Source organism: Akebia trifoliata, unplaced genomic scaffold (genome assembly GCF_017979445.1).
Source record: "Akebia trifoliata isolate Shusen 1 unplaced genomic scaffold, ASM1797944v1 Contig00910, whole genome shotgun sequence".
Classification (NCBI taxonomy): Eukaryota; Viridiplantae; Streptophyta; class Magnoliopsida; order Ranunculales; family Lardizabalaceae; genus Akebia; species Akebia trifoliata.
In genome coordinates, this window is record NW_028237326.1 from 22,666 (window position 1) to 37,738 (window position 15,073).

Sequence of the window (15,073 nt, forward strand, 5' to 3'; positions counted from 1 at the left end):
AGTGTAATTTCACTTAAGCAAATTCGAGCACACATGTACTTGTAACTATCCAACAGATTGGTCTTTGGGTGACCAAGGCACTGTGCACAAATGTACCAAGTCGTAGGTCACCCCCATATTAGGCAAAATCACCACTGGTCCATGGTTGAGGCAAGGACTAGGCCACAAATGGCCTAGTACATAGGTGACTCATGGCCAAGCTAAAATCCATGCGTTAAAATGACCTTTGAGGCCTTGTGGCTTGCCAATTGACGAGCTTTAAAGCTTTTGAAGAAATAACCTTCACTCAAATCCCTTTTGAAAAGATTTTTATTGCTTGCTGACTTGGTTTAGGCAAAAATGGGATGTCTACACGTTTAATACTATTTTAAAAAGATGGAAGTCATGGAGTATGCTAATATCCCCTTGAATAATTGGATATTAGCCTCCCCCCCCCCCCCCCCCCCTCCAATTCTTCACACCACGTAAAGAGACTATATAATGGTCGTAATTGATTCAAAATTTAATTAATGAAGTAGTTATTTTTTGGTGATTGACATTCAACTACTGCGTTTTTGGCTTGTTGCAAATCAACGATCCTACACCTTGTTACCATCTTCATTTCTCCGTAATTTTTACACATGGCATTTAGTACAACTTTCCCAATTGATGAGGTATCAATTTATCTGTTGACAACCAATCTGATTCTTCAAATCCATATTATGTCTACCACTAAGATAAAATTTAGTGCTATTTTAGTTTGCAGCCATTAATTGACGACAACTATGGCACTTGGAGTTGCACTATGAAGATGGATCTCAATAAGAGAAACAAAATAACTAAAAATTAAATACAATTCAAATCTCCCCATAACTTAGTTTGAGCCATGTAGTAGGCATGCACAACAGTTGGTGTCCCAGCCGGCCAGTGAAGAATAACATAAACTATCAAGTTCACCAAAGAAGAAAAGAGAAAAGGGTTGTCTTCCATATCAAATAAGTACATCTATATAATACATGCAGAACCATTAATTACGAAGAAAGACAAAAATTTCAACCAAAACTTAACACACACATATATCTACCGTGCCTCTGTTTCAGACTTAGTTAGACCATTTAGGGAACAACTTTCTGACATATCTTTAAGTAAATCTGCCCCCACCACACTTCGGCCATTATAAAATGCTGGTTGTTTCGGAACAGGTGAAGGCATAGCTTCATTAGCAAACATTGAAACAACATCTAACATGGTGGGTCTATCAGTTGCACTCTCTTGTACACATAGAAGACCCACTTGAATGCATCTCAACATTTTATCTTTGGGACATGTAGTATCCATCATCGGATCCATTAGCTCAATACCTGCACCTTTTTCCCACAGCACCCACGCCTGAAGAAATCAAGAAAGTTCAGTTTTACGTATTACATTAATCCAACTCGAACTTAGAAAATTAAAATTTTCAATAACTAAATGGATTTCATATTAGCAACTTACATATCCTATGAGATTGAGATTGCGTTCAGAAGTACTGAAGTGGGTATTATTCTTCTTTCCGCTAACAATCTCTAGCAATAACACTCCAAAGCTAAAGACATCTGACTTCTCTGAGAAAGTGCCCTCCATTGCATATTCAGGAGACATATAACCACTATATCAAACCATTAAACAACATTATTAGTAATGGTAAGTAATGTGTAAAAGCTGGTGCAAGCTATGTGAAAAATTTGTATTATGCATTGAAAAATATCAGAAGTGTAGTGGTATTTTCATGGTTTGCTTACTATGTCCCAACAATTCTATTTGTATTTGCTTCGGATTCTCTCAATCCAAAAATCCTTGCCATGCCGAAATCTGAGATCTTTGGGTTCATCTCATCATCTAGTAAGATGTTACTAGCTTTCAAATCTCTATGAATCACCCTTAATCTAGAATACGTATGTAGATAGAGAAGCCCTTGCGCAATCCCTTCAATGATATTGATACGTTTCTTCCAATCTAGAAGCTCTCTTCCAACGGGATCTGCCAAAAACAAAAAAATTGTACATATAGATACTAAGTAATCTTTCTTGTGTATGTTTTATGAATGTCAAAATAAAGAAAACCAAACAAATTGGTGAGGAGAAGTGTTATTGCCACAGTTGTTCTTTATAATTTCTAGTACATTAAGAATTGAAAGATCATTTAAGTCGTCTTAGAAAATAAAACCAATTCATTTTCATATAATGCATCAGCATATTTTACCATTTAACTCTATCATGATCACATCTTCAATCGACACATTCTTTGATGTGCTTGGTACTATATATAGATAAATTAGAAAGTAAAGAAAATCAGATTACTATATAATTTAGAGTATCACGAACCAAAGAGGAAGGAGTCCAAGCTTTTGTTGGGCATGTATTCATAAATTAAGATCCTTTCTCCTCCCTTAATGCAGCAACCCAAAAGCCTTACAAGATTCCTATGTTGGAGTTTGGCAATTAGTACAAGCTCATTTTTGAACTCCTTTAACCCTTGCCCTGAATTCCTTGAAAGTCTCTTCACTGCTATTTCATGTCCCTCGAGTAAGTTTCCCTGAAAATTATTAATATATGTAATAAAAATCATGTTAATGAGTTTGATTAAAGAAAGAGTAGATATTAGTAGTAAATTACAAATGAATTGAAGGTCATTAGTCCTATTAGTCAAAAAGAAGAAAGCCAAACAAGCCGTTTCACTACTGACGATACACCAGCCTTAAAGCAGAGCATTTTTTCTGAGGGTAACCTCCATGATTTCGCACCTAGTTCAGCAAACCAATCATCTTATCCATCTAAAAAGAGTTACCCTGTAAACAGGACCAAATCCACCCTCTCCGAGCTTATTTGTAGATGAGAAGTTATCTGTGGCAGCCACTATGCTATCAAACTTGAATAATATCAACTCATTAGTCTTCTTTCCATGTCTTTCGTGCAGATTTTCTTCACCAAATTTACCAGAAGGTAGAGCTCCTAATTCAAGTAATTCCTCATCTTCATTTGCCTCTACAGTTGGGTACAATAATTAGGGAGAAAAAAAAAATGATTTTTAGCTCAAATATATTTCTATAAATTCATTTACTCAACAATTGACTATGAGAGTTTACCTTTTAGTCTTTTCCACCTCAAGTAGCTTAAAGAAGCCAAAAGGGACATTACTATAGCAATTGCCAGTGCAATGATGAGCCATTTCCACCAGCTTTTCTCTGCATTGAAGAACAAAATCATTAACTTGTTTATTATCACAAATACACTATTATTCGTTTTATTAATTATAAGTATTTTGTTGTTTTTTTTTTTTCCTAGGTAAGTAAGGGGTTCGTGGTTTGAAGGATTTGAACTAATGCCATGGGATCAACTCTCCTAAAGCCTTAGCCTTTACCAACTCAAATAAGTTGCACCTTCTACTATTAATTCATTTTTTCTATGCAGAATACAACTTGTAATGAAAATTAAATCTAGTATTTCGTGGGAATTGAAATTTGCTAGTAATTAGGTTTCAATTCCTTATATTTCCTAGAAATTTAGGGTCCATGGTTTTAAAAATCGTTCTAGACCTCAATATCTTTTGGATACAAGCGAATGGGTGTTGATGAAGAGCCTCAATATCTATTCGCTCGCAGTTTCCTTTTCTGAATGTAAATGAGAGTTTTAAAACCATGGGGCCCAGGGTGTCAACTGGGTTAATTCGGTAAAAACTAGAAAAAAGTAAATATAAAAACCAAATGAATAAAAATTCCAGGGACGATTCAAATGATGTTTTTGGGTTTCTTGTCAAAAACCTATCATCGTCAACCTCTATAAATTCCCAATCCTGTTGGTTAGATATAATTGTTGCAGAAGATTAAATATTGATGTTGAAGAGTAAAAATTTTATGTGCTATATATATATACCAATTCCTATGTGGATTACCTTGTTTTGAGGGCATAAGATATATGTCTCGTTTAATATTGCTGTTCCCTGTAAACTTTGATCCCTTATCCCAAAGGTCACATCTTGTTTCATCATTGTTTGAGGAAGCATAAGCAATACAAGAGCAATTGCTCCTGCACTTGATTTCACAATCGCTGAGACTCATATTACCAAAAACCGTATCATAATTATTTAAAGGAACACCTGACATATCACCATTTCTTTTCTCGAACACCTCTTCACCGCTCCTGCAAGCTGATGGCTTGTTACCCTCACAACCTTTCATTTTGTTTCCACAGTCAATCAATGTGTACGGTCCCATAATACTCGTAGGGCCAACAACCTCAATCTTCTCGAGTTGCCCCATCGATCTCATCCTCCAAACTAAGATGGCAGAAGAATAAAAAGAACTCGGCGTACCAGAGTAAGTGAAGTACCTCTCATCCTTACTCGAAACGAAGCTGTAATTGTATTGGTTAGCAAAGGGTAAGAAATCCTTAGATGGTATTAAATCAGGAGGTAAGTTTTCAAAATTAGTTCCGTTCCAGACACCACTCCTCCAATAAACCTCCTCTCGTCGTGAGATGACCAATTGGTTTGTACCATTGCGGTCAACCTCAAGAGTAAATGCCCCTGAATCAGGGACTTGGTTGCTGATCCATGAAGTAAGTGACCAATTCTTCCCCGTCTTTGAATTCACGCCTAGCTTCATCCCAGGTAGAAGTATGTCGGTAGGATAATCGAAGCTCTGCCATAGTATCCGATTCCCTGTTCCATTAGAATATGTTTCATTCAACACAAAATTACCAGAATCTTGCAGACTAGCTGTCACGACACTTCCATTTGCTGCTCGTTCGGAACTTAACGGGAGAGGCCCAGGTCCATAAACTCCACTGTGCGTGATTTTTAATTTTCCATCAGCATCATCAATGGTAAGAAAACCAGTGGAATCACCTATTGGGGTGTCACGATTGGCGATCCACACGTATGTGTGTCCTCCATTTTCTCCGATATTGTACCATATCCCTAAGTAACGGTTATTGGATTCTCCGAGGGTAAGGAAGCCTAGTGTGAAGACGTTGTTAGGAGAAACCAAGGTCTCCCAATCTCTTAGTCCGCCACCTCGTGTGAAGGAGGAGTTTGCTGCTTCTGCATCGTGGGATGTTAAGCAATGGAAAATGAAAAGGAGTTGAAGGAGAAGAACTGAAGCACCATGAGTATGGCTTCTCTTGGTGGCCATTGCAACCTTGCCTAACTGTGTAAAGCTGTGTGACCAATGATTTCTCTCTACTCGCTAGACAAAAAGGAGAAACCTATACAAACACTTCTCTTGTAGACATTTAAGTTGACCACATCCACACGATATTGTCAACCTTTCTTGAATCTTGACAAAGTTTAGGCTGGAAAATCCCAAATATTTTCACATTTGAATTCCTTATGAAGTTCCCTGGAACCTTCACGTGGCATTAAAAAGGAATAGACCCTAAGGACGGGGTTCTTTCTAAATAGTTCCTAATCTTACAATATTTAAATTATCTTTTTAGTAAATGGACTATCACGCTACCATCCAAAAGTTAAGAATTATTTAAAAAGAAGCCCCTCTCATACATCAACTAAGCGTCTGATTAATTTTCTGTCGAATCACTCGATTATGACAAGTTATAGAATCTCGGCAGCAGTGAAAAGAGGAAAAATATTCATTTAGACATGCCCATCCATTGTTCTGTTAATATGATGATGCTTTTGTGTTTCCATACTCTTCCGAAATATGTTTATATAATTGTTTAAATGCTCTCTCCTTCAACCCCTAACGAAAGACACTTTATAATCTTCTCCCATAATTCAGTCATCAAGCTCTTCAACTTGTTAAATTAAATTTTTTTTTTACCTATCCAAATTCTTCTTCAATCCATCATCGTCAACCTTGTTTTCACTGTCTTAACCACTTTTAGAAAACTCTTAATTTTCCCACACAAAAATTCATCCTCTTTTATTTTTCAAAAGTCCAATCTTGCTCTTTAGATTTGAAGATGAAAGGGAAGAGAATCTTATATTGAAAGCAAGGGTGACAAAATAAATATACTTATGGTGGGTTAGAGGAAAAAAATTGAGGTAATGATATTTTATTTATAAAAAATCCTAACTTATTAGTGAAGTTTGAAGGTCAAAGGAGATCGAATCTCAAAATAAAAAATCAGAGTAAAAATAATACTCAAATCTCATTACAAAGAAAATAAGGGGGCTTTGGCAATACGCAAGAGGTTGAAAAATGAGGGCAACTAAGGCATTTTTAATTATCATTCAAGAGTAGACGAAGGAAAAGAGGCTTATCATCAATTTGAAATCACATGGAAGACACTAAACTTCACCTAACAAGGCTGAAATTAGGGGTGCAACTTGGTTCGGGTTGATTTATTTTAGAGTAAAATTAGAATCGAACTGACCAAGGTCGGTTCCATTATATAGGAACCAGAACTGAACCAAATCAACCCAAATCGACCTTAATTCAGTTTGGTTCGGTTCGATTCCATGGGTTGCCAAAAAAAAAAAAAATTATACAAATTTATCAATAAAATTATAGAAACACATGAATTATTGAAAATTAAAAACCCAAAAAGAAGATTATGAGATCACATAAAGATTAGATTAATTTCACAAAAAAAAAGATACTACGTTTCCAAAAATCATCCAAAAAATTAATTTTTCTCCAAAACTACAAAAACCATCCCAAAACAAAATAGGTTTCCATTAATCTCTTCCACAGCCAAATAAGTTCATAAAAATGAATCTAAATTGTGATATTTGAGAGATTGGGTTCACTTACAGGGAGGTTGGAAGCTTTTTGGATTGGTTGGTTTCATTTTGATCCTCAACAAAAGCGTCAGAGTTGAGAGAGGCAGCCCGCAATGGCAAGAGAGAGAGAGAGAGAGAGAGAGAGAGAAAGAGAGACGAAGAGATGACCCGCCGACCATCAGAGTTGAGAGGCAGCCCGCATCCGCTAGCCGCACGCTTTGCAAGTTGCAAGAGATGGAGAGAGAGAGAAGAGAGAGAGAGAGAGAGAGGAGAGAGAGAGAGAGAGAGAGAGAGAGAGAGAGAAGGAAGACTCGTTGGCCACCAGAGTTGAGAGGTAATTTGCAGTCGCACGCCTTGCAAGTTGCAAGAGAGAGAGAGTAGAGGAGGGAAAGTTTAAAGAAGGGAAAACAGCTTTATGATTTTAAAAAAGAAAAAAAAAACTTATATTTTATTTAAAAATAAGATGTTGGTTCGATTTTTTGATTTGGTTCGATTTTCTACCAAGTCTGAATCAAGAACCGAATTGGACCCATTAGTTCTTCATTTTTTAAATCCGAAATTGAACCGTTATTTAATTTAAACTAAACCCAACCAACCCACAATTCACGATCTGATTCAGTTCTCGATTTGAACTGAATTAACGTGCAACCCTAGTTGAAATAGTATGACAAACCATATATTATTAAATAAATGAAAAATTACAACTACAAAAAAAAAAAAAAAAAAAAGGTGTTATTTTTTTAAATAATTATTTTAAAAAAAAATTAAAAATTCTTGAAAATGATTTAATACACAGGTCTGTCTAGCGTTTTTCCAACTCATGGGACTGTCTTGTCGAGTGTCCAGACTCCAGCGTATTAAACTCTTTTACATATCCGAGTAATATTTGAGTAAGACTAGTCTTACTACCTTAATAAGATTTGAAATCTTACTCAGGGTCATTGAGTTCACCTGTAGCTTTTAAAAGCATCATCTCTGATACCACATGATGAAGAGGAAACTTAAATAAAAATATTAAAGGTTCCAGTTGGAGTTGAGTGGCCGTCATTTTCAAAATCTTCTATTAAACACAAAAATAATAATAATTTTTTAATTTTTTTTTTAATTTAAGATTTTTTTCATGAAATCTAGAAGACTATGTTGTTGGATTATGACCCTTAGTAAAATTTGAAATCATACTAAATGAGTAAGGGAAGTGTTTTACATTGTAGTTTTCAAAACCTAAAACACTCGACAATCCAACGTTTTGTGAATATGAGGAACAGTCCAGCGCATTATATTGGTTTTTGCAATTTTCAAAAAACTAGTACTTTTTTTTATAATTAATCAAGAAATTAACCCTTTTGTTTTTGTGGTAATTTTCCCTTAAATATAAGGATGAACAAATAGTTGAAATTGAAGGGTTCAGACTACATATTAGTACCCATCCAGAATTTTTTTAATAAACCCTAACATATACATTTCAACCACATGGACTTGAAGTTTCACATATTGTACTTTTTTTTATCGGTCTATATTGTAATTTTTAATATATCATGGAAGGAAAATTATATGAAATAATCTAATTATTTACGTCTATTTTTAGAGACTACTATGTAAAAAATGACAGTTCCTTGCATACCTTTAATAGGATGGTTTTGGGAAGTGTAAACTACAACCATGCGCGCTGCCTGGTCATCGTAGTTAAGGGTTCCTCTTGAAAATTTAACCATGATATGCTTCCGCACTCTTTGTTGCTATTGTAATTTTTCGATGTCTCTACCATTTCTTGTCACTTGCATATCTTCTTCGATTTACCATTAATGAGTGAGTGCTACAGTATTATTGTTGTTGTTTGATTCTATGGGTTGAGCTGCTTTTATGCCCCTGACAATTGATTCATTTAATAGATGCTCTGATAAGGTCCCGTAAAATTATTTTTTGGGATTGTAATTACATAAGGATTATCGACACCTAATTGCTATTTGTCCCACATAGCCATAAATTGTATTAATTCACCAAAATATTGAATCTAATAGTTTTTCTAACTATTTGTAGAATTAAAGAGCAAATTCAGAGACAAATATTTTCATAATAATTTTTGTTACAATATACAAATTGAGAGGGAGCAATCAATCAAAACTCAGTAGCAAAAGTCACCACGTCACCGCGCCGCGATAGGGTCCTAGTGTGCCGTGGTGATCTCGATGAATTATGCCTCGAGATTCAAGCTATAAATTTCAAACTCTTCGACCGTTATAACTGAAGGCCCTTCTCGAATCAACTCAAGAAAAAATCCGACTCAATAACCCAATTAAAAAAGTTATAAATTGAGGGGTTGTTTTAAAGGAATGGGTTCTTCTTCTTCTTCCTAATTTCTCTGCATTTTTCTGATTTTTCTTTGGAAAGAGAATTCTTATAGTAGTGAAAGCATCAAGAGTTGTTTCTTCATCTTTCTTCTTTAATTTTTCTTTGTAACTCCAATGTAAGATCATATAGCTTGGAATCAAAGTGCAACACTGAATTTTCTCATCTTCTTCTCCACTACATTTTACTTGTTTTACTATTGTTGCAACTTGCTCCTCGCAATGATTGGCTAGACTTTCCAAAGAGAGTTCAATGACGCTGGAACGAGCTCTTCTTAATATTATTATTTTAATTCTATTGTTCCTGTTGTAATTGTGTTCTTGTGAAGCCTCTTAAGGGGAAATCATCCAATTTGTACCTTTTATTCTAACTTTGATGATTTATGCTTATATGAGTTCAAGCTTAATCATGCTTTGTGATGAATTTGAGATATAAGTTAGATAATATCCTCTAAGTCTAGGATTCACATTGATATTTTCTAATTACCTTCAAAAGTTAATCGATTTATTTTTCAATCCACGAACAATGATTTATTACGTGGATTGAGTGAAAATTAGAATTATTTAGCAATAAGATGACTTGCAAATGTTGATTTGACCTTTCTAAGTTCTTTTACATTGTTTTCAATCTCTATTCTTGCTTCAATTTCATTTTACTTTTTAACTGCAATTTTCTATTCTATTTAAAAAAATCTATTTTTAAAATCTATTTTGATTTCAATTCAAAGGAAAAGTTGAATCACAATTGTCCCTGTGGAATGAATCTTACTTACTAAAATTTCTTTTAATATTTGTTCAACTTCATTTCTACAAGTATTGATCATGCTCCATAAAACTTTTGAAATAAATCTAAATTAAATCCTTGCACACTTTGTAATCTTTTCTTTGCTTTACCTTTTTCTTGGCTTTGCCTTTAAATCATGTACTGTACTTGTTAACTCTTTTTCTAATTAAAAGAACATACATCATGCAGAACACTAGCACTGTACTTTGGCATTGAATGTCGCATTTGTGAACAGTTGGAGGTCTCTTAAGATTGAAATTGTTTCCACCATATTGTTTCTCATAACAGAACTAAAATGTTGAAGCTTGAATGATGGAGAAAATGAGAAAGTAATCATTTGCTCCAGTGATAAGCATATTCGAATTTTAAGTTCGTACAAAATATTTCTTGCAACTACTTTATATTTCCACTCTGTTTTCATAGATTAGTCTTATGATACTAACCAATCACTGTTACCGCGCCTCCATCACAGACATGGTTAGAACATTTAGGGAACAATTTCCTGGCTTGCCTTTAAGTAAATCTTTCTCCGCCACACTTCTCCCGGTAGAGAATCCCAATTGTTTTGGAGCAGGCAAAATCATAGCTTCATTAGCAAACATAGAAACAACATCTACCATGGTAGGTCTATCTGTTGCACTTTCTTGTACGCACAAGAGACCCACATGAATGCATCTCAACATTTTCTTTTTGGAATATGAGGTATCCAACACTTGATCTATTAGCTCAACACCTACACCTTTTTCCCACAACTCCCATGCCTGAAGAAATCATGCAAGTTCAGATTTACTTTTTATATAAATCCAACTCAAACTTATGAACTAAATTGATTTTGTGTTAGCAACTTACATATCCTATGAGATTGAGATGGCAATCAAAATCATTGAAGCTTTTTTTCTTGCCACTGACAATCTCTAACAATAACACTCCAAAACTGAAGACATCTGACTTCTCAAAGAAAATGCCCTCCATGGCATACTCAGGAGACATATAACCACTGTATCCAACCATAAATAAAGTCATTAGTAATATTGGAAAGCAATGTGCATATACGTGCTGGTGCAAGCTATGTGGAAAAGTTGTCGAGATACAAAAATGTGCTGGTAGGGATACATATGCATTGAAAAGTATCAAATCTGTTCATGTAGATGTATGTTTGTGATTAGCTTACTATGTCCCAACAATCCTATTTGTATTTGCTTCAGATTCTCTCAATCCAAAAATTCTTGCCATGCCGAAATCCAATATCTTTGGGTTCATCTCATTGTCTAGTAAAATGTTACCAGCTTTTAAATCTCTATGAATCACCCTTAATCTAGAATATGTATGTAGATAAAGAAGCCCTTGTGCAATCCCTTCGATGACATTGATACGTTTCTTCCAATCTAGTAGCTCTCTTCCCATGGGATCTACCACAAATAAAAATTTGTATAGATCATAAGTTATCTTTGGTGTATGCTTTATGAATGTCAAAATAAAGAAAACCAAACAAATGGGTGAGGAGAAGTGTCATTGCCACGCTGTTTTTTATATTATCAAGTATATTAAAAATTGCAATCATTCAACACAACTCAACTATTGAAATCACTACATTTCCATGTAATGCATTTAATCTCATTTTCACCACAATATATAAATTATCCTAGTCAATAGGGTTGATCACCCTATTTTCCATTTACACCCAAAATTTTCAGTTTTTCTTGACTGCCCAAATAAGTTAAGCAAGAAAATTCAAAGTTTCGTTTTTTAATTGATCCACCCAATTATCAACACTTCCAAGTCAACTGGAATTAACTCTGTGGAAGGAGTTCTTTTCAATTAATTCCTAGTAGGAGGTGACAATCTCAACACGAAAACGATCCGAATTTAATTCCTAATAGAAGGTGCCAATATCTGTTAGAAATAGGATTAGATTTTTTTTATTTTAAATGTCTTCAGGGTTAAGGTAGATTCTGACATTACAACCTCACGAAAAATAACCCATTAGAATCATGGGAATAAAGATAAATAAAGGGATGGATGAATGGAGTCACAATCGATCTCCAAGCAACCCACACTAAAAAAGGAAGAAGCAAGGAAGTTAGCCATCTTATTGGCTTCCCTAAACTTAATTTCTATAACAAATTAATTTTAATTTTAATTTGAACATCAATTTAACCCCTCGTAGAAAATCATAGAATTTTCTATTAAAACAAATCTCTTAATCTTCTAATCCAAAATTTTCTATTTTTTAAGATTTAAAGAATAAAATAGATTAATTTAAATGTTAAAAATTAGAGAAAATTTTTATCCAAAAAATTAAAGATGATTTATTTTGGAAAGAGAAATCAAAGACTTCTTGATTGCAAGTTGAAGACGAAGGTAATGAAATTATTTTACATTAATCTATTGGAGAAGACCAAGGTCAAATAGGCATGTAGGAGTTTTGGTGAATATTTGAAATACCTTATATTTTTAAACTATTGAATTTCCCCTTGAATTGGATCTTCTTTTATAGGCTAATGAAAAATTACCCTAAACTGATCATCTTCAAATTCGAGTTTACCATTAACAATAATTTGCCACTTTGCCCCCCCTCCCCAAAAAAAAAATAAAAAAATAAATCCTTGCTTTGCCATTGGTTTTCATCCTCCACTCTGGGTGCATACAATCTGGAGTAGGGCAGAATGAACATCATATACTTAGACCTATTTAATTATTGAATCAGATTACGCCCTTTCATATTTGGTTTGTTGGTATATTCAATCCAGCTCAATTATTTATATATACTGTGGATGTCGATTTTGTGATAAATCAACGTCGATCATTATTTCGACATTTAATCCACAAAATAATAAAAAGAGCATAAATAAAATAGAGAAGACAGATTTTTTACGTGGTTCGGCAAACATGCCTACGTCCATGGGTTCGGAGCGCTGTTTTACTATATATATCAGATTTACATAACCTCCTTTCCCCCTCTCCCTCTTTTTTCCCATTTTACAATAGTTTCAAGGTCTTTAAATAGAAAAATCTTAATTAGAGTTTTAACCCTAATTAATTATAATTGATCACCTTGCCCCTTATCCAAATTAACAATTACATAATAAGGAGAATAATCCTTTTAAATTTGAAATCTTCCCTAATAAGATAGAACTCTTTTTAAATGATGCCATGTGTCCACCTCGAGATATGCATTGATGGTGTGAATGGATGATCTGGATAGGAGACGATTTTATCCCTCCACATATACCATATACGTTTATATGAAGGAAAAAAAAAAAAAAAAAGGAGAAACCTTTTACAAACACTTTAAATTGATCCACAACCACCGATTGTTTTCTAGAAAATCTCTTTCTTGACTGATTTAGCCGGGAAAATTCATAATTTGACATTTGAATTAATCCACCTAATTACAAACATTTCTAAGTTAGCTAGGAAAGTTCCCTGATCGGACCTTCGGCTCCATCTGGCATTAAAAACATGATTAGCCGCCTCACTGCTGTCAATGGGCTAGGCTTTTGTGCTGTCCAGCCGAACATGCACGGGGTTTGGATAGTGTAACTAAGCCCATTTAATTATCAATTCGGCTTAGGCCCTTCCATATTTGTTTTGTTAGCATACGCGATCCATATATTCTATAATATAATGTATACTTACATATAAAATGTGTAGGCCAACTCGGCCTGCAAATAAACCTGAATGTATGCAAGTTGTGGTTGGACGTAATCTTTTGTTAATAGGCTCAGCTTAACCATTAAATGTGCCAAGTTTGGTTAGGAATTTAAGCTCAAAGTAGGACCGCCCATTGGCAGCCCTAGTTACACAAATGTAGAGTAAAACAAACTTTTAAGAATTTGAAGAAAAAAGTAATTTCCCACCATTAGATTTAAATTTTAAGGTTAAGAGATAAGTGGCCCTTTATTTTCAAAACCTTCGATCAAGCCAAAAAAATGATTATTTATTTTTTAAATTTGATCTAGGCCATAAACTGTAGAGAACTGATATTTTGGGGCTTACACGTAAGCCCCACAAGCCTTAATAAGATTCTATCTAACTTAATCTTGAAACCTGAAGGCAAGATAAGATTTTTGGAAAATTTAGAAATTATGAAATTTTTTTATAGAAAACTCTAAGATTTTCTATAAAAGGTTTAGACAAGGTTGATAATGATGGATTGAAGATAAGATTGATTACAATAAAAGTAATTTACATAGAGCTTGAAGATGACAGATTTCTAAGAGGAAAATCAAAGGTTTTTGGTTAATTAGGGATTAAAGATGAGGGCATGATGATCATTTTACATCAGTCTATTAGAGAAGACTAAGGTCAGGGGACAATGTCTATTCAAATATTCACCAAAACGTTTGAGGGTTATGTTTAAATCAACCCAATATTATTGATATTTTGAAGAAAACTAGAAATACCCTTATGTTTTGTGAGGCTGATGGCATAAGCTTTTGCTTCGCTAGGTCTTGCATGAGAGACCAAACCATTAGATGGCAATAACTCTAGCACTTGGAGCGGGTCCCTTTACGAGGATGGCTTCAAACAAGAAAAACAAACTTGGTCTTTTTTTAATGGATTGATCTCAACTATTTGCGTCCTCACCCAATTTTCCTAGGGAAACGTTGCAAACACATGGTATCATCCTAGTTACTTATAGGATCACTTTAGTGGCCTTATTTATGATGTTATCACTGAAGAGGTAGATGTTTTGAACTAAGCAAACATTTTTCTTCGGTTAATGTGATGAGAGCTTTCCAAATTTAGTGAGTCATTTCATCTTTTCTTCAAGTGCAAACATCTATTACTACATATTTCACAAAACATAACATTATCACAATAAAGTTATGAAGCAATTACAAGAACAATCAAAACACTGATAAATCTTTCTCCAACTTCCTCAACCGATCAAACGAAGATTTAGCCAACAGTCATCGAAAGAACAATAAAGCAAAAATAAAGGAAAAAAAGCATAGAAAGGAAAATAGATTAGAGAAAAAAATTACCTTTATTGCTTCTTGACTTGGAATCGACAAAGCCTCAAACTAAGAAAGAAAAATATAAAAATAAAACTAAAAGAAGAGAAAAAGAGAAGTTGACCTCTAAGGAAATTGGAGATTTTGGAGATGAGATGCCCTTTAGTCTAGTCTCCTATTTATAGAGAGACCAGATTAGGGTTTCTTGGGTAATTAGGATTTCGAAAACATTCCATGATTACAAAAATACCAAAATCCTACTTCAATACGAATGTCTTTTA

At 34.2% G+C, this 15,073-nt stretch overlaps 2 protein-coding genes across 2 annotated transcripts; both read right to left on the reverse strand.

Moving 5' to 3' along the window:
- Positions 1-945: 945 nt before the first annotated feature.
- LOC147380870 (G-type lectin S-receptor-like serine/threonine-protein kinase CES101) lies at positions 946-5,336 on the reverse strand. The gene is made up of 7 exons (XM_086431136.1): positions 3,910-5,336; positions 3,104-3,202; positions 2,806-3,002; positions 2,343-2,553; positions 1,761-1,998; positions 1,474-1,627; positions 946-1,368 (listed from the first exon to the last, which is right to left on the reverse strand). Exons 1-7 carry the CDS (start codon positions 5,147-5,149, stop codon positions 1,060-1,062), a joined length of 2,448 nt encoding a protein of 815 aa, XP_086287262.1. The 5' UTR covers positions 5,150-5,336; the 3' UTR covers positions 946-1,059.
- Positions 5,337-10,097: 4,761 nt separating this feature from the next.
- Positions 10,098-11,454, reverse strand: LOC147380871 (receptor-like serine/threonine-protein kinase SD1-7). Its single transcript, XM_086431137.1, has 3 exons — positions 11,003-11,454; positions 10,681-10,828; positions 10,098-10,592 (listed from the first exon to the last, which is right to left on the reverse strand). Exons 1-3 carry the CDS (start codon positions 11,233-11,235, stop codon positions 10,284-10,286), a joined length of 690 nt encoding a protein of 229 aa, XP_086287263.1. The 5' UTR covers positions 11,236-11,454; the 3' UTR covers positions 10,098-10,283.
- Between the last annotated feature and the right edge of the window lie 3,619 nt (positions 11,455-15,073).

Bases quoted from the DNA above. Each gene is read 5' to 3' on its own strand.
- LOC147380870 (XM_086431136.1), bottom strand. From the start codon at position 5,149: ATGGCCACCAAGAGAAGCCATACTCATGGTGCTTCAGTTCTTCTCCTT. The intron at 1,628-1,760 runs GTAAGCAAACCA...GGTTTGATATAG, and splicing joins AATAGAATTGTTGGGACATA to TGGTTATATGTCTCCTGAAT. The intron at 1,369-1,473 runs GTAAGTTGCTAA...TGATTTCTTCAG, and splicing joins ATCTCAATCTCATAGGATAT to GCGTGGGTGCTGTGGGAAAA.
- LOC147380871 (XM_086431137.1), bottom strand. From the start codon at position 11,235: ATGGGAAGAGAGCTACTAGATTGGAAGAAACGTATCAATGTCATCGAA. The intron at 10,829-11,002 runs GTAAGCTAATCA...GGTTGGATACAG, and splicing joins AATAGGATTGTTGGGACATA to TGGTTATATGTCTCCTGAGT. The intron at 10,593-10,680 runs GTAAGTTGCTAA...TGATTTCTTCAG, and splicing joins ATCTCAATCTCATAGGATAT to GCATGGGAGTTGTGGGAAAA.